Below are 24890 nucleotides of genomic sequence, written 5' to 3'. Positions count from 1 at the left end.
GGCTGATAAAACTATAAAGAAATGCAAGGAAATGATTACTGTAAAAGTCAGGATAATGGTTACCCTGCCTGGGGGAAGGTTTTGAGATTGGAAATGGACACGTGGAAGGGCTTCCAGTGTGGCAGGCAAAGTTATTTTTCTTGGCCTGGATGGTGGTTATAAGTAGACTTTCCTTATAATAACTTATTAAACTATACATTTGTTCTTGTGTGGCTTTCTGTATCAATATTTTATTTTACAATAAAAGGGTTTAAAAAGTTATGCAAAGGCTTTTGCTTCTAAGTAGAATGCAATAAGTAGTGACAGCCATCATTCCCACTGCAACAACTAGGAAAAAATGACAAAGTACAAATATCATATTTTTAAAATCATCAGAGACATGTAGAAGTAACAAGGACTAGATGAGCTAAGAGTCCACTGAAGAAAGAGCCCATCTTATGTGAGATGAGATCATCAGCTATTTTCTTCCCAAAAACATTTGCCAAGTTTTAACATGGGTTGAATACTGGACTTGGTCTAGGCAGAGGGGTTCTCCTGGAGGAGGATAAATCAGGGGAACTTTTGACAATCATGTAGGCTGGCATGACAGATTGGATTCTGGAACATACTTTTGTTTTTCCCAGTGGGACGTTTGCTGAGTGCTGGGATAGCACAGGAGAGCAGTGGACCAGGTTAAGTGAAATCTCATGCAATCTTACAGTGCTTAGAAGATAAAGTCCTACTATAGGGAGGGGCCTGCAACAAATACAAGACATCTCATCCTTGAGACATTTAAAAACAAAGGTGGACTGAGTCTAACTAAAGCTCAGTTCCTTTTTTTAAAAAATATTTTTATTGGAGTATAGTTGATTTACAATGTTCTGTTAGTTTCAGATGTACAGCGAAGTGAATCTTTATACATATACATCTATCCACTCTTTTTTAGATTCTTTTCCATAGGCCATTACACAGTATTGAATAGAGTTCCCTGTGCTATACAGTAGGTCCTTATTAGTTACCTGTTTTATATATAGTAGTGTGTATATGTCAATCCCAATCTCCCAATTTATCCCTCCCCCCAACTTCCCCCTGGTAACCATAGGTTTATTTTTTTCTTATTGGTGTAAAATTGCTTTACAATGTTGTGTTAGTTTCTGCTGTACAATGAAGTGAATCAGCTATGTGTATACCTATATTCCCTCCCTCTTGGATCTCCCTCCAACCCCCTCCCCCCATCCCACCCATCTAGGTCGTCACAGAGCACCGAGCTGAGCTCCCTGTGCTATACAGCAGGTTCCCACTAGCTATCTATTTTACACATGGTAATGTATTTATATGAAACCTAATCTCCCAATTCATCCCACCCTCCCCTTCCCGTGCTGTGTCCACATGTCCATTCTCTATGTCTACATCTCTATTCCTGCCCTACAAATAGGTTCATCTGTACCATTTTTCTAGATTCCACATATATGCATTTATATACGATACTTGTTTCTCTCTTTCTGACTTACTTCACTCTGTATGACAGACTCTAGGTCCATCCACATCTCTACAAATGACCCAATTTCATTCCTTTTTGTGGCTGAGTAATATTCCATTGTACATATGTACCACATCTTTATCCATTCTTCTATCATTGGACATTTAGGTTGTTTCTGTGTCCTGGCTACTGTAAATACTGCTGCAGTGAATACTGGGGTACATGTGTCCTTTTGACTTATGGTTTTCTCAGGGTATATGCCCAGTAGCAGGATTGCTGGGTCATATAGTAGTTCTATTTTTAGTTTTTTTAAGGAACCTCCATACTGTGTTCTCCATAGTGGCTGTATCAATTTACATTCCCACCAACAGTGCAAAAGATTTCCCTTTTCTCTACATCCTCTCCAGCATTTATTGTGTGTAGATTTTTTGATGCTGGCCATTCTGATGGTGTGAGGTGATACTTCATTGTAGTTTTGATTTGCGTTTCTCTAATAATTAGTGATGTTGAGCATCTTTTCATGTGCCTCTTGGCCATCTGTCTGTCTTCTTTGGAGAAATGTCTATTTAGGTCTTCTGCCCATTTTTTTTTTTCTTTGCAGTACGCGGGCCTCTCACCATTGTGGCCTCTCCCACTGCAGAGCACAGGCTCCGGACGTGCAGGCTCAGCGGCCATGGCTCATGGGCCTAGCCACCCCGCGGCATGTGGGATCTTCCCAGACCGGGGCACAAACCCGTGTCCCCTGCATCGGCAGGCAGACTCTCAACCACTGCGCCACCAGGGAAGCCCCTTCTGCCCATTTTTTGATTGAGTTGTTTGTTTTTTTAATAGTGAGCTGCATGAGCTGTTTATACATTTTGGAGATTAATCCTTTGTCCATTGATTCATTTGCAAGTATTTTCTCCCATTCAGAGGGTTGTCTTTTCGTCTTGTTTGTAGTTTCCTTTGCTTTGCAAAATCTTTTAGTTTTTATTAGGTCCCATTTGTTTATTTTTCTTTTTATTTCCATTACTCTAGGAGGTGGATCAAAAAAGATCTTGCTGTGATTTATGTCAAAGAGTGTTCGTCCTATGTTTTCCTCTAAGAGTTTTATAGTGTCTGGTCTTACATTTAGATCTCTAATCCATTTTGAGTTTATTTTTGTGTTTGGTGTTAGGGAGTGTTCTAACTTCATTCTTTTACATGTAGCTGTCCAGTTTTCCCAGCACCACTTATTAAAGAGGCTGTCTTTTCTCCATTGTACGTTCTTGCCTCCTTTGTCATAAATTAGGTGACCATATGTGCATGGGTTTATCTCTGGGCTTTCTATCCTGAACCATTGATCTATATTTCTGTTTTTGTGCCAGTACTATACTATCTTGATTACTGTAGCTTTGTAGTATAGTTTGAAGTTGGGGAGCCAGATTCCTCCAGCTCCATTTTTCTTTATCAAGATTGCTTTGGCTATTCAGGATCTTTTGTGTTTCTGTACACATTATAAAATTTTTTGTTCTAGTTCTGTGAAGAATGCCATTGGTAGTTTGATAGGGATTGCACTGAATCTGGAGATTGCTTTGGGTAGTATAGTCGTTTTCACAATATTGGTTCTTCCATCCAAGAATATGGTATATTTCTCCATCTGTTTACGTCATCTTTGATTTCTTTCATCAGTGTTTTATAGTTTTCTGAGTACAAGTCTTTTGCCTCCTTAGGCAGGTTCATTACTAGGTATTTTATTCTTTTTTTTGCAATGGTAAATGGGAGTGTTTCCTTAATTTCTCTTTCTGATTTTTCATTGTTAGTGTATAGAAATGGTAGAGATTTCTGTGCATTAATTTTGTATCCTGCAACCTTACCAAATTCATTGAACTCCAGTAGTTTTCTGGTGGCTTCTTTAGGATTTTCTATGTATAGTACCATGTTATCTGCAAACAGTGACAGTTTTACTTCTTTTTTTGCAATTTATATTCCTTTTATTTCTTTTTCTTCTCTGATTGCCATAGCTAGGACTTCTAAAACTACGTTGAATAAGAGTGGACATCCTTGTCTTGTTCCTGATCTTAGTGGAAATGCTTTCAGTTTTTCACCATTGAGTACGATGTTTTCTGTGGGTTTGTCATACACAGCCTTTATCATGTTGAGGTAGGTTCCCTCTATTCCCATTTTCTGGAGAGTTTTTATCATAAATGGGTGTTGAATTTTGTCAAAAGCTTTTTCTGCATCTATTGAGGTGATCATATGGTTTTTATTCCTTAATTTGTTAATATGGTGTATCACATTGATTGATTTGCGTATATTGAAGAATCCTTGCATTCCTGGGATAAATCCCACTTGACCATGGTATATGATCCTTTTAATGTGTTGTTGGATTCTGTTTGCTAGTATTTTGTTCAGGATTTTTGCATCTATGTTCATCAGTGATATTGGTCTGTTATTTTCTTTTTTTGTAGTGTCTTTGTCTGGTTTTGGTATCAGGGTGATGGTGGCTTCATAGAACGAATTTGGGAGTACTCCCCCCTTTGCAATTTTTCGGAAGAGTTTGAGAAGGATCGGTGTTATCTCTTCTCTAAATGTTGGATAGAATGCGCCTGTGAAGCCATATGGTCCTGGACTTGTTTGTTGGAAACTTTTTAATTACAGTTTCAATTTCATTACTTGTGATATGTCTGTTTATATTTTCTAGTTCTTCCTGGTTCAGTCTTAGAAAATTGTACTTTTCCAAGAATTTGTCCATTTCTTCGTGGTTATCCATTTTATTGGCATATAGTCATTTGTAGTAGTATCTTATGATCCTTTGTATTTCTGTGGTGTCAGTTGTGATTTCTCCTTTTTCATTTCTAATTTTATTTATTTGAGTCCTCTCCCTGTTTTTTTCTTGATGAGTCTGGCTAAAGGTTTATCAATTTTGTTTATCTTCTCAAAGAACAAACTTTTAGTTTTATTGATCTTTGCTATTTTACTTGTTTCTATTTCGTTTATTTCTGTTAGAAAGAATAAAAAAATAAAAATATAGATGAAACAACAACCAGAAGGTAAAACAGAACCACAATAGTAAAAAGGAGGAAAAAAAAGCGGAAAAGGCCTTGGCTCTGGGGGGCGGGGTTTAGGTGGTGGGTGGGGCCTATGCTTAGGTCCCACAGGGCCGGATAAGGCCCTGGGAGGGTGGGGGCTTAGGCTCAGTGCAGCAGCAGTGGCCCAGGAGTGCCTCTGGCTTTGGAGGGTGGAGGACCAGGTCCAGGACCCCAGCAGGCTCCCTGGGCCCGAGAGGGCAGGGAAAACGCTAGGTGAGTTCCCCCCGATCCTCCAATCCCTGGAGGGCCCTGCCCCATTGGCCTCTCTTCTTCCCCCCCTCCTCCCTCCTATGCCCCTAGGACCCACAGATCCAGAGGGGGCCCCAGAAGGCAGGGGACCAGACCAGGAAGCCCAACAGGCTTTCCGGGGGCAAGTGGGCAGGGGAAACGCCCTCTGTGCCTCCCCGATTCTCCAATCAAAGAGGGCTTTGGGGCTTCCCTGGTGGTGCAGTGGTTAAGAATCCACCTGCCAATGCAGGGGATGTGGGTTCAAGCCCTGGTCCGGGAAGATCCCACATTGCCATGGAGCAGCTAAGCCCATGCGGCACAACTACTGAGTCTGCACTCTAGTGCCTGCGAGCCACAACTACTGAGCTCGTGTGCCACAACTACTGAAGCCCGTGAGCCTAGAGCCCATGCTCCGCAACAAGAGAAGCCACTGCAATAAGAAGCCCACGCACTGCAACGAAGAATAGCCGCAGCTCGCCGCAACTAGAGAAAGCCTGCGTGCAGCAATGAAGACCCAACACAGCCAAAAATAAGTGAATTAATTAATTAATTTAAAAAAAAAAAGGCGGCTCCACCCTGTCCTCCTCTCCTCTTCTCCCCCCTGCCTCCCTCCTACGCCCCTAGGACCAACATGGCCCAGAGGGGGCCTCAGAGGGCAGAGGACCTGGCCCGGGAACCCTGCAGGCTTCCCGGGGCCCGATTGGGCAGGGGAAACGCTAGACTTGCTCCCCCTGATCACCAAGCCCCCCAAGCGTTCCTCCAGTTATGAGAACCCCTTCCCCCTCCCAGCCACCCCTCAGGGGCGCCGGTCCTGTCTGACCTCCACTTCTCATCCCCCCTTACTCCCCCCACGTCCTACCCGGCCTCTCAGGGGTTCCTCCCATCTCCTTGGGCATCGAGGTCCCCTACCAGTGTCCGGCCAGCGCCCTAGTTGTGGTGAGGCACGAACTCAGTGTCCTCCCCTGCCGCCATCTTGACTCTGCCCCATAAGTTTATTTTCTACATCTGTAACTCTATTTCTGTTTTGTAGATAAGTCCATATGTAGCCTTTTTTTGGATTCCACATATAGGCGATATCATGATATTTGTCTTTCTCTGTCTGACTTACTTCCATCAGTATGACAGTCTCCAGGTCCATCCATGTTGCTACAAATGGCATTATTTTGTTCTTTTTTATGGCTAATATTCCATTGTATATATGTACCACATCTGCTTTATCCATTCATCTATCGTTGGACATTTAGATTGTTTCCATGTCCTGGCTATTGTAAATAGTGCTGCAATGAACATTGGGGTGCATGAACCATTTTGAATTATGGTTTTCTCCGGATATATGCCCAGGACTGGGATTGCTGGATCATATGGTAGCTCTATTTTTCGTTTTTTAAGGAACCTCTATACTTTCTCCATAGTGGCTGTACCAGTTTACATTCCCACCAACAGTGTAGGAGGGTTCTCTTTTCTCCACACCCTCTCCAGCATTTATTGTTGTAATTTTTTGATGATGGCTATTCTGATGGTGTGAGGTGATACCTTATTGTAGTTTTGATTTGCATTTCTCTAATAATTAGTGATGTTGAGCATCTTTTCATGTGCCTCTTGGCCATGTGTATGTCTTCTTTGAAGAAATGTCTATTTAGATCTTTCGTCCATTTTTTGGTTGGGTTGTTCGTTTATTTGATATTGAGCTGCATGAGCTGTTTGTGTATTTTGGATATTTTCTCCCATTCTGAGGGTTGTCTTTTCGTTTTGTTTATAGTTTCCTGTGCAAAAGCTTTGAAGTTTAATTAGGTCCCATTTGTTTATTTTTGTTTTTATTTTCATTACTCTAGGAGGTGGATCCAAAAAGATCTTGCTGCGATTTATGTTATAAAGTGTTCTGCCTAGGTTTTCCTCTAAGAGGTTTATAGTATCTGGCCTTACATTTAGGTCTTTAATCCATTTTGAGTTTATTTTTGTGTATGGTGTTAGGGTGTGTTCTGATTTCATTCTTTTACATGTAGCTGTCCAGTTTTCCCATCACCACTTATTGAAGAGACTGCCTTTTCTCCATTATATATTCTTGCCTCCTTTGTCATAGATTAGGTGACCACAGATGCATGGGTTTATCTCTGGACTTTCTATCCTGAACCATTGATCTATATTTCTGTTTTTGTGCCAGTACCATACTGTTTTGATTACTGTAGCTTTGTAGTATAGTTTGAAGTCAGGGAGTCTGATTCCTCTGGCTCCGTTTTTTGTTCTCAATATTGCTTTGGCTATTCAGGGTCTTTTGTGTTTCCACACAAATTGTAAAATTTTTTGTTCTATTTCTGTGAAAAATGCGATTGGTAATTTGACAGGGATTGCATTAAATCTGTGGATTGTAAAGCTTAATTCCTGATTGGATTGAGGTGTTCAACATTTCACCGTGTCTGCCTAACATAAGAAAGAGTGAATCCATTGTTTGGGGCATAGGTGTTGTCAACGGGGGTATAATATCAATTTCTGTTTCTAGGATTCCATTATTTTATGACAATGCCAAGCATACAATAAAAAAATATATGAGACATATAAAGAAACAGAAAAATGTGGCCAATAATTGAGAGAAAAAGTAGACAACAGAAGCCGACTTATAGATAATCCATATTTGGAGATGACAGAAAAAGACTTTAAAATAAGTATAATAAATACATTGAATAAAATAGAGGAAAAGATCAATGGGTTAAAAAGTTGGAGAATTTTAATATAGGATTGGAATCTAAAAATAAGATGTACATTTCTACAATTGGAAAATATAGTATCTAAAATGAAGAACTCATTGAATGAGATTAAATAGGGTAGAAGTAGACTGGACACAGCAGAAGACAGAGTTAGTAAACTCAAAGTCAGATTAATAGAAAATATCCAAAAAGAAGAACAGAATGTAAAGAACAGACCATAAGGAACTCAGGGAACACAAATAGACTAACATATATGTAATTGGAGTCCCAGAAGGAAAATAGCAATAAGAGCAGAAGCAGTATTTGAAGACAATATTTGGCTGAGAATTTTCTAAAAGTGATGAAAAATAAACTTTATTCAAAGTGCATGAACCTCAAGATACCTTTACTGACTAACCATAACCTTTCTCCAGGGCCTCCATTGTGCAGCACTTATATCTCTGCTTCTTTCATTTCTGTGAGTTACTACATTCTCAGAATTTGTTTGGAGGTTTTTCCTTAAGAATGTGCTATGTCTCCCCAGCTTGCTTCTTAAGAACAAGGGCTATTTTTAGTATTATTTATTTTATATCCTGTAATATTGATATAGTTTGCTATACAATACTTAATATACTAACAGAATTTTTCACCTATGTAATAAAATGCCCAGCACAATTCCAAGTCATTTTTGTCATATTTATTTCTGAACACCAATAATTTATCAATCAGGGCTCAGTTAAAAAAAATGGAAACCATATCAGCTATTTTGGTAAAGAGAATTTGACATTAAAAAATTGGCTAGGGCTTCCCTGGTGGTGCAGTGGTTGAGAGTCAACCTGCCGATGCAGGGGACATGGGTTCGTGCCCCGGTCCAGGAAGATCCCAAATGCCGTGGAGAGGCTGGGCCTGTGAGCCATGGCCGCTGAGCCTGCACATTCGGAGCCTGTGCTCCGCAACGGGAGAGGCCACAACAGTGAGTGGCCCGTGTACTGCAAAAAAAAAAAAAAATTGGCTAGCACATATTGAAGGGCTGGAAAAAAAAAAAAAGAAAAAAGGACACTGAAGTAACTGTAGGAACCCTAGGTCTGGGAAGACAAGGAAAGAGATTAGAGTTATTAGAGCCTAGAAGCTTGGAGGAGAGGTCCCATAGAACTAGGACCATCAGCACCTGAGGAGAGGGTGCCCTGAACAGCTGTGACTCACATCTCCATGGAGGGTTATCTGCCTGGCTGGTTCTGGAAGGCTGTATTTTCCAAAAATGGTTACAATACCTGACATCTCACATGCTCTTCATACAATCTGACTTTGAAACTCTTCACTGAGAGATGAGGTCTGTGTTTGCTCCCCTCGAATTTGGGCTGGCTTATCAGTATATGGTAGTAGCTCTATGTGACTTGTGAGGCTAGGTCATAAAAGATGATACATCTTTCACTTGTAACTCTTGGGGCACTCACCTTTGAAGCCTTCAGCTGTCTGAGGTCGCCATGCTGAGAGGAAGCCCAACTAGCCTACATGGAGAGACCCTGAGGCTACATGGAGACATGCCCAGCCAGCGCCCAGCTGCTTCAGCACCTGGCTGTTCCAGCTCTAGCCACAATTTGACAGCAACCACATGAGACACCTGAACCAGAACTTCCCTGTGAAGCCCTTCCTAAATTCCTGATGCCTGGAAACATAAGAATTAGTAAAATAATTATTGTGGAAAGTCACTGAGTTTTGGGGTGGTTTGTTACACAGCACAGATAACCAGAACACTGGTACTGTTATCTCAGGAGCTCAGAGGAGCTGCCTCACAGAGCTGTGACTGAAACCCCCAACAAGGCTAGCTTTGGAAGTGCCAGAAAAAGTCTAGAAACTGAAATTAACTGCTACTGTCAGAGTGAAAGGCCAATGTTGAGACAATATTGACAGGGTTGGCAAGCAAACAGAAAGTGTCTAGTCCTTCCTTTTGGCAGTCTAGTAGAGAGCCAGCTTGGCAAAGGAGAAATGTAGTTTTCAGAGTTCTAGCCCCAGTTCATAAGTCAGAGTACTGATAACTATGTAAAAATGTTAGATTCTCTCTGTACGTTTGACCTTAGCAAATCTACGTATCTAACATATCTTTAGCATAATTTCATACCTTATGGAAAAGGCTTCACTTAATAAAAACATGCGTGCAGTCTTTGGTTTCTCTTACCGCAGGTATGATCCGAAGGAGAACAAGTGGACTCGGGTGGCTTCTATGAGTACTAGGAGACTAGGCGTGGCTGTGGCTGTGTTAGGAGGGTTCTTATACGCTGTAGGTGGCTCTGATGGGACATCTCCACTCAACACAGGTTAGTTCCTTCCAAAGTCAGTCTGGTTTCCCCAAAGCAATACATTTTTTCTTAGGAGAGTCCCCTTACAAAAAGTATAAAAAGTTCATGTTATCCTATCATTTATTAAGAAAATTATTTTCCCTCTAGGAGAGTTCAACTGTTAGCTCTTCCTCAGCTCCTTCTGCAGTCATAGTCTACTAGTATATTCCCAAAGTATTTCTTTCTCCCTTCATTTCACAAGTTGCTAGGAATTTATAATGAATAAAACAACTATTTTCTTAATATTATTTCCCTCCCCCAACCATCTTTCCTTAAAAAACAAATAAAATCCTCTGTATTATAATCTAAAAATAAATAAAAACTTATAAACTGGTTTATAGTCTAATCCTGTCATTTAAAGATAAGGAGAGATGCCACGAGTCACGTAGCTAATGAGTCATATAGCCAGAACTAGAACTAGGTACCTTAACTCCAACACATGCCCCTTCCATCAACCATACCTAAAAGAAATCAGTCCCTGATGAGAATATAGTAGTATTATCCAAAGGTAGATGATTCCTTCTCAGAAGCAAAAATCAGATTGCTTATTGAAAATATATGTTATCACAAAGTGAAGGTAGCTATGAAGAAAACTAGAGGTGAAAGGAAATGATTGCATGGTCACTTACTGGTTTTTCTTTTCCCTGCAGTGGAGCGTTATAATCCTCAGGAAAACAGATGGCACACCATAGCCCCTATGGGGACCCGGAGGAAACACCTAGGCTGCGCAGTGTATCAGGATATGATCTATGCCGTAGGAGGCAGAGATGACACTACAGAGCTTAGCAGTGCTGAGAGATACAACCCCAGAACCAACCAGTGGTCTCCAGTGGTGGCTATGACATCCCGCCGTAGTGGAGTAAGTGCCCGGCTACTGAAAACTTTGAAAAGCAAAAGCACCAAGAGAGGGCTGTGCAGAAGGAGAAGTCTGATCTGTAAAGTATAATACAATGGGACAGTGAGGAGATGCACTGTATAGGCAAAACAACCCGTCACTTTTGTACTGGGAAAAAAAGTTAATTTCTTTTGATTACTATTATCTCAAGAAGTTAAATATCTTATATCCAATCATATCTTTAATTAGAGAATTATTTTTATGATTTATTTACTTTTATTGAAGTATAGTTGATGTATAATATTAATTTCTGCTGTACAGCAAATGATTCAGTTATACATATATACATTCTCTTTTAATATTCTTTTCCATTATGGTTTATCACAGGATACTGAATATAGTTCCCTCTGCTATACAGTAGGACCTTGTGGTTTATCCATTCTATATACAATAGTTTGCATCTTATGATTTATCTTGTAATCAGTTGCTTCTTTGAAAGGCATCGCCCTGTCTTATCTACTACCTTATCTAACTTCACTCGAATTCATTGATATTGGATTGGATTGGATATATAGATTCATCCATATCTAATAGAGAGCAGCTTCTTCAGCAGCCACTGTGTTTTGGTCCCATAGGTTGGCCTGGCAGTAGTGAATGGACAGCTCATGGCTGTAGGAGGTTTTGATGGCACAACGTACTTGAAGACCATTGAAGTTTTTGATCCTGATGCCAATACATGGAGGTAACCTTTAAGCTATGTTGCAAATCACCTCACTGCTGACTTGAAAATCATGGGCTTGAGATAAAACATGACCATCAAAATCAAGATGGTCAGTATACTGAATTACCTCTTGCAGTACTTTGAAAAGGGCTCAAAGTTACCCATATTCGATGGCTTATTTTGACTTCATTGCTCTAAAGTGGCTGACATCTTACAAAATTCCTCTCTTTGGTAACTGTCCAGTTTTATAATTGGAGGTAGCAAAAACAGAAAAAACAATCTCCCCTCTAGCTCCGTCACATTCAGCTGAGGAAACTAAAGCACTGAGAAATAGAGACCTGCCTAAGCAAGTTAGTGACAGAGTTAGAATTAGAACCTAGACCTTTGGCTGTCAATCTGTCATTGCAATTTTTATGCCCAGGAAAAACAAATTGCAGTTACCGTTTTAAAAATAATATTTTATTTCATTTTAAAACTGATTTTTTCTCTTGAGTTTTAAAAATATTTAAATACGTTATTACTCTATTTTAATGTCTAGTAAATTGTAACAGTCACTTTTAGCAAGGAGGCTACATCTTACTTAGGAGAGTTTAAGTTAAGCTGTATTCATAGGCTTAATTTTACTTTGCTTTTAAATCCTTAATTGTCTAACAAATCCTTCCTAAATACTTAAGTAGTTCTTATAAATTCACATAAATTGGGTGACTCTTGCATTTATTTTAAATATTCAGAAACTTTTACAAATGTAGCAAAATTCTCTTAAACCTTTCAACTTAAAACCCTAAGTCTAAATCTTTGCTCAGTCATACATTTTAAACTTGATCTTTGCTCAATCACACATTTTAAGCTTGATTGACAAAACTAATCTGATAGATGCTCTAATATGCCAAAGTCTCTTAAACACTATAAGTTTAAAAGGTCAAATATATAGTTAATTCTCATTTTTAATATAAAATATTAATAGTATGGGTTTGAGGTACTTTATATCTATACTAATATCTATTTTAAATACTAGCTTTGAAAAAAAAAACAGTTTTACCTTCTAAGCAGTTCTTTCTCAAAGAATTGGGCTTATTTGCCTAAACACGTCTGGGGTAACCATCTCAGTGGTTGAGGTTGCACATAAATCACAGATAGCAGTCTAGATATGATATCTGAGGCAGAAGACATTCTGAAAGATTTTTCTCATGACCATGAAAGATAAGCTGACGTCTTTTATAGTCACTTTTATATTCCAGAAGGGGCAGTCTTGTAGTCCATTCCTGCTGCATTCTGAGTATACATTTTCTAATTTTGAGCCTGTAACTATCACCCAGATTTTTTTCATTAGTATATAAGATTCAACTAATGAATTTACTGGGTTCTTTTTATAGTCTTCATCTCTGGGAAACAGGGAAAGCCACAACTTTGACAGGTATCTGAATGACATTCTTTGGATTCTGCATCTCTCTCATGCTCTGCATGGCTCAGTGGTCACAATACTAAAAGTCAGACTAATAACACTGTAGCACTTTTTGCTTATACATCACATTTTCACAACCTTTTTCATGAAGTAAAGATTTACTGAGTGCTCTAGACCCTGGGGATACAAAAGTGAACACAACAAAATTCCCTGCCCGCCTGGAGCTGACATTACAAGGGAGATAGTGCCATACCAGGGGTGGAAGTGCTATGGCAAATAGCAGAGAGGCAGGGAGTCCAGGGAGGATTATCCACTTTAAAAGGTAGCCCAGGGAGGCCCCACTGAAAAGGTAACATTTCAGCAAAACCTAATAGAGGTTAAGGGAAAGAGAATGGCAGGTTTTCATGAATAGGAGCCTCTCACTTATGGTGTATTTTCTTCCATATACAGCTTTCTATTTTTAGTGGGAATCTGGGTAAGCATAATTTGGTAAGACAGCCAAGTTTATTTCTGCCACTTAATGACTATCATCCTATGTAAGGACTTGTTTCTCAGTAACTATTACTAATATATGTTAGTAATATTTGACCAAGTAATATTCATGAAATTCTTAAGGACCATCTGTTGAGGGATTACTATATAAATTTTTGTAGTTACATATCCCAAATTTAAAGCCAATTTAAAATCAATACTTACAGTTGACAGAGGATCTAATATTCTTCTCCATGGAAATCCTTAATTTTGAAGATGATCTTTTTCACATATCAAAAACTAGATGCAGACTTTATTTAATCATATCCAGCTTTGTTCCATAAAGGGTTTGAGAAGACTTCTAAGAGTACATACAAAACAAAAGGATAGAAATAAATCACTGAAGTTTAGGCAAAAGCAAAATGTGGGTGGGAAAATATTATAGCCAGGGTCAAAATTAGACACAGAAATGCAGAATATGTGATTCTGTGTAATTGTTATAAGTCAGTCTACATGTAGAGTTATAAAGTTACAAGGCAAAATGGATATGGTGCTCTCTTAAAACAGTGTTCTAAAAGTCAGAGAATTTCAGTCAATGTCTGAAATAATTCTGCTACTTGCCAGTGCTCAATTCCAGCTCCTACTCTTTGGAAGAGATGTATGAAGCTAAAAATATTAGTTGTAATATAAAACAAAGAATTGTGTTTTATTAACATCTACATTATGGATGAAATAGTGCTTTTTCTATTTAGAAATCTGATTGTGTTTCTTTCTTTGCAGGTTATATGGCGGGATGAATTACCGTCGGCTTGGAGGTGGTGTAGGAGTTATAAAAATGACACATTGTGAATCCCATATATGGTGACCATATAGAAGACAGTCATGCATTTGCTCCTCTGTATTGTGGAGAGCTTTGACTTTGGAGCTTTGTACAGCTCTAGAATACACTAAACAAATTTTATTATTTGCCGGTGCCTCAACATGTGGAAATACAGATACATTGAAAGTACTTCACCTGCAAGACGCCACCTTTGCACAATAATTTTCAGTTCTGTGCAGAAGAATATTTATTTTTGGTTTTAATTTATCATGGGATTTTTGTTGCTGGGTTTTTGGTTTTTTGTTTTGGGATTTAGCCTTCCTCCCACCAAAAGAGAAAAAAAGGAAAGACAAAAAAAAAAAAAAACATTTCAAGCAGTAAAACCTTATTTTTAAGATACTGATTAAGTTTGAAACTACTAATAAGGGAAGAGGTCTATATGGGATCTAGTTGTCAGTTCTAAGCACTCCATCCACAAGACTCCACTACTTACAGGGACTTATCAGTGACAAAGATAGGTATGCAAGGTGTGTTAGTTAGGCATCATTCTTGCAGTAAGCACCAGAAGACTTAAAAATCTAAAAAACAAAACAAACATCTCATTTAACTAGAACAATTCAAAAGGAATATTAAATCAATAAGACCAGGACTCAGATGCCAAAGTTTTCATCAGTGGAAGCTCACATCTTGTTTCCTTCCTTATGGACTTGCTTGCCACTATAAAGTCTTTTTTTCTAGAGTTCCTGCTAGATCTAGAGCTCTGCTCAGTGCCTCTACAAAAACAGTATATGATTCTCATATACTGTCTTGAGAATCCCCCAGTAGAATCACGTGTAACTCTGCAAGTTTTTGCTCAAAAATGTTACTGACTGAAGCAACTTTCCTTTCTATTTCCTATTGCTACTAAGGACCAGCAGGGAGAAATGGCCTCTCCCCAGCAGTGAATACTGTTATGCAATTTACACTTGATGCTCAGGCCTGCTGAAGCTGAGGCTTACCTGTAATCACAGCCTCCAAGGGAATGAATTCTTCAGTTCATGAAATAGTATGCTAACGAGTATAAAATCAATTGAGGCATTTAACTGATAAAATCTTGGTTCTTTTATAAAAACTATATATCATTATCCTCATTCTATAAAGCCACTATTACCACCACTCTCAAATTGCACTTTCTGGTAAAAAGTTAACATTTTTAAGGAAAAAGAAGAACACAGATTTCAGTGGTTAAAGTGGTTTTGTTATTGTGATCATACACCAATTTTTTCAATGTATCTTGCAGTAAAAGCTTTGAAAAAGACTTTAACCACAACCATAAGGAATAACCTTCTTCTCCCTCCCCTCACTACAAAAATGTTTGGCAACATTTGTGTTTACATTTAAAGATCATTTGCACCTTTATAAGGAAAAAAATAAGTATTTGGTAAACAATTGTTTACATGCATCATTTATGCTTTTTTCTAGCATGTATAACTTTTTAAAATAAAGGTAGTACTTACCATAAAAAAATTTTGGTTAATGCTTTTTAATGCTTGTATCTCTGCTACTTAATTTAGATTTTCTGTTTCTATATCATTTACACTTCCTATTATAAAGTTAAAAGTACTTACAACCTGAAGGAATAAAGGGATTACCAGCTAGAATTATGAATGAATTTTTATTATATATTTTATATAATAGTAGTATATTACCTAACCTCTAAACTTATTTTCTTGTGTGGGACTTGGAATCAAACAATTTTGAGCTAGAAGGACTTTTAAAAATCATCTGGTCCAGGGACTTCCCTGGTGGCACAGTGGTTAAGAATCCACCTGCCAACACAAGGGACACGGGTTCGAGCCCTGGTCTGGGAAGATCCTGTATGCCGCGGAGCAACTAAGCCTGTGCGCCACAACTATTGAGCCTGCGCTCCAGAGCCTGTGAGCCACAACTACTGAGCCCATGTGCCTCAACTACTGAAGCCCGCACGCCTAGAGCCCGTGCTCCACAACAAGAGAAGCCACTGCAATGAGAAGCCTGCACGCCGCAACTAGAGAAAGCCCACGTGCAGCAATGAAGACCCAACACAGACAAAAATAATTAAAAAATCATCATCAACATCAGGCTTCCCTGGTGGCGCAGTGGTTAAGAATCCTCCTGCCAATGCAGGGTACACGGGTTCAAGCCCTGGTCTGAGAAGATCCCACATGCCACGCAGCAATTAAGCCCATGTACCACAACTACTGAGCCTGTGCTCTACAGCCCTCAAGCCACAACTACTGAGTTCACATGCCACAGCTACTGAAGCCCACTGTGCCTAGAGCCTGTGCTCCACAACAAGAGAAGCCAATGCAATGAGAAGCCCGTGCACCACAATGAAGAGTAACTCCCACTCACCGCAACTAGAGAAAGCCCGCGCACAGCAACAAAGACCCAACACAGCGAAAAATAAATATTTTTTTTAATGGCTAAATAAAATCATCATCATCATCTGGTTTAAACCCATTTATCGCTCTGCTTTAAGACTGAAAACCAAGGAAGTCCTGCCTAAGTGTAAATAGTCAATGATAGAACCAACATTTGAAATCAGTTCCCCTAACTCCTACTTCATTTCTCTTTCTATGCCATACAGCCACTGCAGACCTACCTGAAACATGGCCTGGAACTAAATATACTAATAGACCTTAATTTTAAGGTCTGGTATGCAACATTGAAAAAGTATAAAAATTTTTATGAGATCATTACGGTACTGCATCACTAACAGTCAGTCTTCAAGACAAAATCACATATTTCCAAAGACTCTACTATTTCATGTATTTGAAGAAAAGGAGGGGAATAGTAACAGCAACAAAATTCTAGGGGTTAGACTTTCCATAAGCAGGGAAGTCCCCAGTGAGAGCAATTCACATGGCAGTGATTCAAGAGTAGAGACCCAGGAACTATAGCACTGGCCAAAGTAACCATCGGAGTCTAAAGGGTCTTTTTTTTCCTTACACTGAAGGTGCTCCAGTTTTATTGAGTGAAGTGTACTTATTCTATAAAAGACATTGGTGTAAAATAGAATATTTATTAACTTATTTGCACAGTGATTTCCACAACACTATGAAGTAAACTTGGGTTGGGTTGGTGGTTATCTTCATTTTATAAATAAGTAAATTGAAGCTTAGAAAAGTTAAAATGACATGGTAGATGCTGAACCTCAAATGCACATCCCCTGATTCCAAACCCATTCTTCTCTATAGTTCTCTCCACATTCCCATTTCTAATGTCACTCTTCCCCAGTTTTGTTCTCCAATATTTTATCTACAAATAATCTACACTGCAGAGACTAGTTCTTGACAACTGTAAAGTAGAAAAGGTCCCTTCTGAACAATATTTGAGTGAAAGTAGGGAAAAAGCATTTCAAACTTTATATTAACTTAGGAAACAGATGGGAAAAGAAAATAAATGGGATAAGGAAAGAAATAGAGGAGAGAAGAAGGAAGAGGCAAAAACAGACCAGTAAACCCAAATATCACTGGCTAGTTGTCTAAGTACTTTGTGACACTGGCTCTTTAAATTGCTTTGAGGTCTCTGTACTGGAAGTGACTGATAAGAATAGCTCCGAGAAATGACAAAACTCTTCAACTAGAGTTGTCTTAAGTGTCCTTAACAATAGTAACCTTTAAGTTATTTAGTCATGGTTAGGAACTTTTAAATGTAGAAGACGGATGGTATTATACTAACATTAAATATTCAGGGTGTTCCAATAACTGTCAGTAACCTATTAATATCCCTATCCTAGAAAGTTAGAATATTTACTAAAGGGATTCTGAATTCCTAGGAAAAGAGGACACGTATCTTCAGTGTGAATTTAGATCAATATATATTTGGACTCCTACTAAACAGAAACAGTCCCTGCCTTCAAAAAGCTTACAGTTTCAAGTAGACCTTCAAAATGGCAGAGGAGTAAGACGTGGAGATCACCTTCCTCCCCACAAATACCTCAGAAATAACATCTACGTGTAGAACAACTCCTACAGAACACCTACTGAATGCTAGCAGAAGACCTCAGGCTTCCCAAAAGGCAAGAAACTCCCCACGTACCTGGGTAGCGCAAAAGAAAAAAGAATAAACAGAGACAAAATAGGGACGGGACCTGCACCAGTGGGAGGGAGCCATGAAGGAGGAAAGGTTTCCACACACTAGGAAGCCCCTTCACGGCTGGAGACTGTGGGTGGCGGAGGGGGGAAGCTTCGGAGCCACAGAGGAGAGCGCAACAACAGGGGTGCAGAGGGCAAAGTGGAGAGATTCCCGCACAGAGGATCGGTGCTGACCAGCACTCACCAGCCTGAGAGGCTTGTCTGCTCACCGGCCGGGGCAGGCGGGGGCTTGGAGCTGAGGCTCGGGCTTCGGAGGTCAGATCCCAGGGAGAGGACTGGGGTTGGCGGCATGAACACAGCCTGAAGGGAGCTAGTGCGCCACAGCTAGCCAGGAGGGAGTCCGGGAAGAAGTCTGGAACTGCTTAAGAGGCAAGAGACCATTGTTTTGGGATGCACGAGGAGAGGGGATTCAGAGCACTACCTGAACAAGCTCTAGAGATGAGCACAAGCCACGGCTATCAGAACAGACACCAGAGATGGGCATGAAATGCTAAGGCTACTGCTGCAGCCACCAAGAAGCCTGTGTGCAAGCACAGGTCACTATCAACACCTCCCCTCCCAGGAGCCTGTGCAGCCCACCACTGCCAGGGTCCCGCGATCCGGGGACAACTTCCCCAGGAGAACACACAGTGCGCCTCAGGCTGGTGCAACGTCACGCCGGCCTCTGCCGCCACAGGCTCTCTGCATTCCGTACCCCTCCCTCCCCCTGGCCTGAGTGAGCCAGAGCCCCCTAATCAGCTGCTACTTTAACCCCATCCTGTCTGAGTGAAGAACAGACGCCCTCAGGCGACATACATGCAAAGGCGGGGCCAAACCCAAAGCTGAACCCCAGGAGCTGTGCAAACAAAGAAGAGAAAGGGAAATTCCTCCCAGCAGCCTCAGGAGCAGCGGATTAAATCTCCACAGTCTACTTGATGTACCCTGCATCTCTGGAATACCTGAATAGACAACGAATCATCCCAAAATTGAGGCGGTGGACCTTAGAAGCAAATGTAGACTTGGGGTTTGCTTTCTACATCTAATTTGTTTCTGGTTTTATGTTTATCTTAGTTTAGTATTTAGAGTTTATTATCAGTGGTAGATTTGTTTATTGATTTGGTTGCTCTCTTCCTTTTTTTTTATACATACATATATATTTTTTTCCTCCTCTTTTTGTGAGTGTATATGTGTAGGCTTCTTTGTGTGATTCTGTCTGTATAGCTTTGCTTTTACCATTTGTCCTGGGGTTCTGTCTGTCCGTTTTTTTTGTTTGTTTGTTTTTTAATATAGGTTTTAGCACTTGTTATCATGGTGGATTTCATTTTTGGTTAGGCTCCTCTCTTCTTTCCTTGTTTTTTAATTACTTTTGAATTATTTTTATTTTTAATAATTTTTCTTACTTTTTATTTTAATAACTATATTTTATTTTATTTTATTTTTTTCTCCCTTTTCTTCTGAGCCATGTGACAGGGTCTTCATGCTCTGGCAGGGTGTCAGGCCTGAGCCTCTGAGTGGGGGAGCCCAATTCAGGACATTGGTCTACCAGAGTCCACCTGGCTCCATGTAATATCAAACAGCATAAGCTCTCCCAGAGATCTCCATCTCAATGCTAAGACCCAGCTCCACTCAATGACCAGCAAGCTACAGTGCTGGACACCCAATGCCAAACAACTAGCAAGAAAGGAACACAACCCCACCCATCAGCAGAGAGGCTGCTTAAAATCATAATAAGGTCAATGACACCCCAAAACACACCACCGGATGCAGTCCTGCCCACCAGAAAGACAAGATCCAGCCTCATCCACCAGAACACAGGCACCAGTCCCCTCGACCAGGAAGCCTACATAACCCACTGAACTAACCTTACCCACTGGGGACAGACACCAAAAAAAACGGGAACTACGATCCTGCAGCCTGTGAAAAGGAGACCGCAAACACAGTAAGTTAAGTAAAATGAGAAGACAGAGAAACACACAACAGAAGGAGCAAGATAAAAACCCACCCAACCAAACAAATGAAGAGGAAATAGGCAGTCTACCTGAAAAAAGAATTCAGAGTAACAATAGTAAAGATGATCCAAAATCGTGGAAATAGAATGGAGAAAATACAAGAAACATTTAACAAGGATCTAGAAGAACTAAAGAGCAAACAAACAATGATGAACAACACAATAAATGAAATCAAAAATTCTCTAGAAGGAATCAATAGCAGAAAAACTGAGGCAGAAGAACGGATAGTGACCTGGAAGATAAAATAGTGAAAATAACTACCACAGAGCAGAATAAAGAACAAAGAATGACAGAGACCTCTGGGACAACATTAAATGCACCAACATTCGAATTATATGTGTCCCAGAAGAAGAAGACAAAAAGAAAGGGACTGAGAAAATATTTGAAGAGATTATAGTTGAAAAATTCCCTAATATGGGAAAGGAAATAGTCAAGTCCAGGAAGCACAGAGAGTCCTATACAGGATAAATCCAAGGAGAAACATCCCAAGACACATATTAATCAAACTATCAAAAATTAAATACAAAGAAAAAATATTAAAAGCAGCAAAGGAAAAACAACAAATAACATACAAGGGAATCCCCATGAAGTTAACAGCTGATCTTTCCGCAGAAACTCTGCAAGGCAGAAGGGAGTGGCAGGACATATTTAAAGTGATGAAAGGGAAAAACTTACAACCAAGACACTCTATCCAGCAAGGATCTCATTCAGATTCGATGGAGAAATTAAAATGTTTACAGACAAGCAAAAGCTAAGAGAATTCAGCACCAGCAAAACAGCTTTACCACAAATGCTAAAGGAACTTCTCTAGGCAGGGAACACAAGAAAAGGAAAAGACCTACAATAACAAACCCAAAACAATTAAGAAAATGTTACGAGGAACATACATATCGATAACTACCTTAAATGTAAATGGATTAAATGCTCCAACCAAAAGACATAGAATGGCTGAATGGATGCAAAAACAAGACCCATACATATGCTGCCTACAAGAGACCCACTTCAGACCTAGGGACACATACAGACTGAAAGTGAGGGTATGGAAAAAGATATTCCATGCAAATGGAAATCAAAAGAAAGCTGGAGTAGCAATTCTCATGTCAGATAAAATAGACTTTAAAATAAAGATTATTACAAGAGACAAAGAAGGACACTACATAATGATCAAGGGATCAATCCAAGAAGAAGATATAACAAGCGTAAATCTTTACACACCCAACACAGGAGCACCTCAATACATAAGGCAAATGCTAACAGCAATAAAAGGGGAAATTGACGGTAACACAATCATAGTAGGGGACTTTAACACCCCACTTTCACCAATGGACAGATCATCCAAAATGAAAATAAATAAATAAACACAAGCTTCAAATGAGACATTAAACAAGATGTCCTTAATTGATATTTATAGGACATTCCATCCAAAAACAACAGAATACACTTTCTTCTCAAGTGCTCATGGAACATTCTCCAAGATAGATCATATCTTTGGTCACAAATCAAGCCTTGGAATATTTAGGAAAATTGAAATCGTATCAAGTATCTTTTCCGACAACAATGCTATGAGACTAGACATGAATTACAGGAAAAAGTCTGTAAAAAATACAAATGCATGGAGGCTAAAGAATACACTACTAAATAACCAAGAGATCACTGAAGAAATCAAAGAGGAAATTAAAAAATACCTAGAAAGAGATGACAATGAAAACACGACAACCCAAAACCTATGGGATGCAGCAAAAGCAGTTCTAAGAGGGAAGTTGATAGCAATACAACGCTACGTCAAGAAACAACAAACATCTCAAATAAACAACCTAAACTTACACCTAAAGCAATTAGAGAAAGAAGAACAAAAAAGCCCGAATTTAGCAGAAGGAAAGAAATCATAAAGATGAGATCAGAAATAAATGAAAAAGAAATGAAGAAAACAATACAAAGATCAATAAAACTAAAAGCTGTTTCTTTAAGAAGATAAACAAAATTGAATAACCATTAGCCAGACTCATCAAGAAAAAAAGGGAGAAGACTCAAATTAATAGAATTAGAAATGAAAAAGGAGGGCTTCCCCGGTGGCACAGTGGTTAAGAATCCGCCTGCCAATGCAGGGGACACGGGTTTGAGTCCCGGTCTGGGAAGATTCCACATGCCGTGGAGCAACTAAGCCCATGCACCACAACTACTGAGCCTGCGCTCTAGAGCCCGGGAGCCACAACTACTGAGCCCACGTGCCACAACTACTGAAGCCTGTGAGCCTAGAGCCCGTGCTCCGCAACAAGAGAAGCCAACGCAATAAGAAACCCGCACAACCCAACGAAGAGTAGCCCCCGCTCTCCACAACTAGAGAAGAACCAGTGCTCAGCAACGAAGACCCAACGCAGACAGAAAAATAAATAAAATAAAAATTTTTTTAAAAAATCTTCCAACAAACAAAAGCCCAGGACCAGATGGCTTCACAGGTGAATTCTATCAAACATTTAGAGAAGAGCTAACACCTAACCTTCTCAAACTCTTCCAAAATATAGCAGAGGGAGGAACACTCCCAAACTCATTCTACAAGGCCACCATAACCCTGATACCAAAACTAGACAAAGATGTTACAAAGAAAGAAAACTACAGGCCAATATCACTGATAAACATAGATGCAAAAATCCTCAACAAAATACTAGCAAACAGAATCCAACAGCACCTTAAAAGGATCATACACCATGATCAAGTGGGGTTTACCCCAGGAATGCAAGGATTCTTCAATATATGCAAATCAATCAATGTGATAAAACATATTAACAACTTGAAGGAGAAAAACCATATGATTGTCTCAAAAATGCAGAAAAAGCTTTCAACAAAATTCAACACCCATTTATGATAAAAACCCTCCAGAGGGCTTCCCTGGTGGCGCAGTGGTTGAGAGTCCGCCTGCTGATGCAGGGGACACGGGGTTCGTGCCCCGCTCCGGGAAGATCCCACATGCCGCGGAGCGGCTAGGCCCGTGAGCCATGGCCGCTGGGCCTGCGCGTCTGGAGCCTGTGCTCCGCAACAATAGAGGCCACAACAGTGAGAGGCCCGCGTACCACACACACACAAAAAAACCCTCCAGAAAGTAGGCATAGAGGGAACTTACCTCAACATAATAAAGGCCATATGTGACAAACCCACAGCCAACATCGTTCTCAATAGTGAAAAACTGAAACCATTTCCTCCAAGATCAGGAACAAGACAAGGATGTCCACTCTCACCATTATTATTCAACATAGTTTTGGAAGTTTTAGCCACAGCAATCAGAGAAGAAAAAGAAATAAAAGGAAGCCAAATTGGGAAAGAAGAAGTAAAGCTGTCACTGTTTGCAGATAACATGATACTATACATAGAGAATCCTAAAGATGCTACTAGAAATCTACTAGAGCTGATCAATGAATTTGGTAAAGTAGCAGGATACAGAATTAATGCATAGAAACCTCTTCCATTCCTATACACTAATGATGAAAAATCTGAAAGAGAAATTAAAGAAACACTCCCATTTACCATTGCAACAAAAAGGATAAAATACCAAGGAATATAGGGGCAAGACAGGAATAAAGATGCAGACCTGCTGGAGAGGGTGTGGAGAAAAGGGAACACTCTTGCACTGCTGGTGGGAATGTGAATTGGTACAGCCACTATGGAGAACAGTATGGAGGTTCCTTAAAAAACTACAAATAGGACTACCATATGACCCAGCAATCCCACAACTGGGCATATACCCTGAGAAAACCATAATTCAAAAAGAGTCATGTACCAAAATGTTCATTGCAGCTCTATTTACAATAGCCAGGAGATGGAAGCAACCTAAGTGTCCATCATCAGATGAATGGATAAAAAAGATGTGGCACATATATACAATGGAATATTACTCAGCCGTAAAAAGAAACGAAATTGAGTTATTTGTGGTGAGGTGGATGGACCTAGAGTCTGTCATACAGAGTGAAGTAAGTCAGAAAGAGAAAGACAAATACCGTATGCTAACACATATATATGGAATCTAAGAAAAAAAAATGTCATGAAGAACCTAGGGGTAAGACAGGAATAAAGACACAGACCTACTAGAGAATGGACTTGAGGATATGGGGAGGGCAAAGTGTAAGCTGTGACAAAGTAAAAGAGTGGCATGGACATATATACACTACCAAACGTAAAATAGATAGCTAGTGGGAAGCAGCAGCATAGCACAGGGAGATCAGCTCAGTGCTTTGTGACCACCTAGAGGGGTGGGATAGGGAGGGTGGGAGGGAGGGATATGCAAGAGGGAAGAGATATGGGAACATATGTATATGTATAACTGATTCACTTTGTTATAAAGCAGAAACTAACACACCACTGTAAAGCAATTATACTCCAATAAAGATGTTAAAAAAAAAAAAGATGCAGACCTACTAGAGAATGAACTTGAGGATTGGGGGAGGGGAAAGGGTAAGCTAGGACAAAGTGAGAGAGTGGCATGGACGTATATACACTACCAAACATAAAATAGATAGCTAATGGGAAGCAGCCGCATAGCACAGGGAGATCAGCTCGGTGCTTTGTAACCACCTAGAGGGATGGGATAGGGAGGGTGGGAGGGATGGAGATGCAAGAGGGAAGAGATATGGGGACATATGTATATGTATAACTGATTCACTTTGTTATAAAGCAGAAACTGACGCACCACTGTAAAGCAATTATACTCTAATAAAGATGTTTAAAAAAATACCAAGGAAAAAACCTACCTAAGGAGATAAAAGACCTATAATGCAGAAAACTTTAAGACA

At 39.8% G+C, this 24890-nt stretch overlaps 2 protein-coding genes across 3 annotated transcripts in view; one reads left to right on the top strand and one right to left on the bottom strand.

Moving 5' to 3' along the window:
* KLHL20 (kelch like family member 20) overlaps nucleotides 1-16433 on the top strand; it is a 79624-nt gene extending 63191 nt beyond the window's left edge. Inside the window, exons 9-12 of one of the 2 annotated variants that reach the window (XM_019952083.3) lie at nucleotides 9600-9733; nucleotides 10405-10613; nucleotides 11225-11331; nucleotides 13964-16433. In XM_019952083.3, the coding sequence (XP_019807642.1) occupies nucleotides 9600-9733; nucleotides 10405-10613; nucleotides 11225-11331; nucleotides 13964-14048 (535 nt within the window). In that variant the 3' untranslated portion in view covers nucleotides 14049-16433. The remainder of the gene's footprint in view (nucleotides 1-9599; nucleotides 9734-10404; nucleotides 10614-11224; nucleotides 11332-13963) is intronic. The other variant, XM_019952084.3, reaches the window with a different exon arrangement.
* CENPL (centromere protein L) overlaps nucleotides 9685-24890 on the bottom strand; it is a 43794-nt gene continuing 28588 nt past the window's right edge. Inside the window, exons 8-10 of the mRNA XM_033855106.2 lie at nucleotides 13409-13544; nucleotides 10384-10687; nucleotides 9685-9797 (exon numbers count right to left, since the gene is read on the bottom strand). The gene's annotated coding sequence lies outside the window, so the exon portion shown is untranslated. The remainder of the gene's footprint in view (nucleotides 9798-10383; nucleotides 10688-13408; nucleotides 13545-24890) is intronic.

This window comes from Tursiops truncatus, chromosome 1, assembly GCF_011762595.2.
Source record: "Tursiops truncatus isolate mTurTru1 chromosome 1, mTurTru1.mat.Y, whole genome shotgun sequence".
NCBI classification, from domain to species: Eukaryota; Metazoa; Chordata; class Mammalia; order Artiodactyla; family Delphinidae; genus Tursiops; species Tursiops truncatus.
Note: the sequence above shows the minus strand (reverse complement) of the source record. Positions and strands in the feature narration are given on the sequence as shown.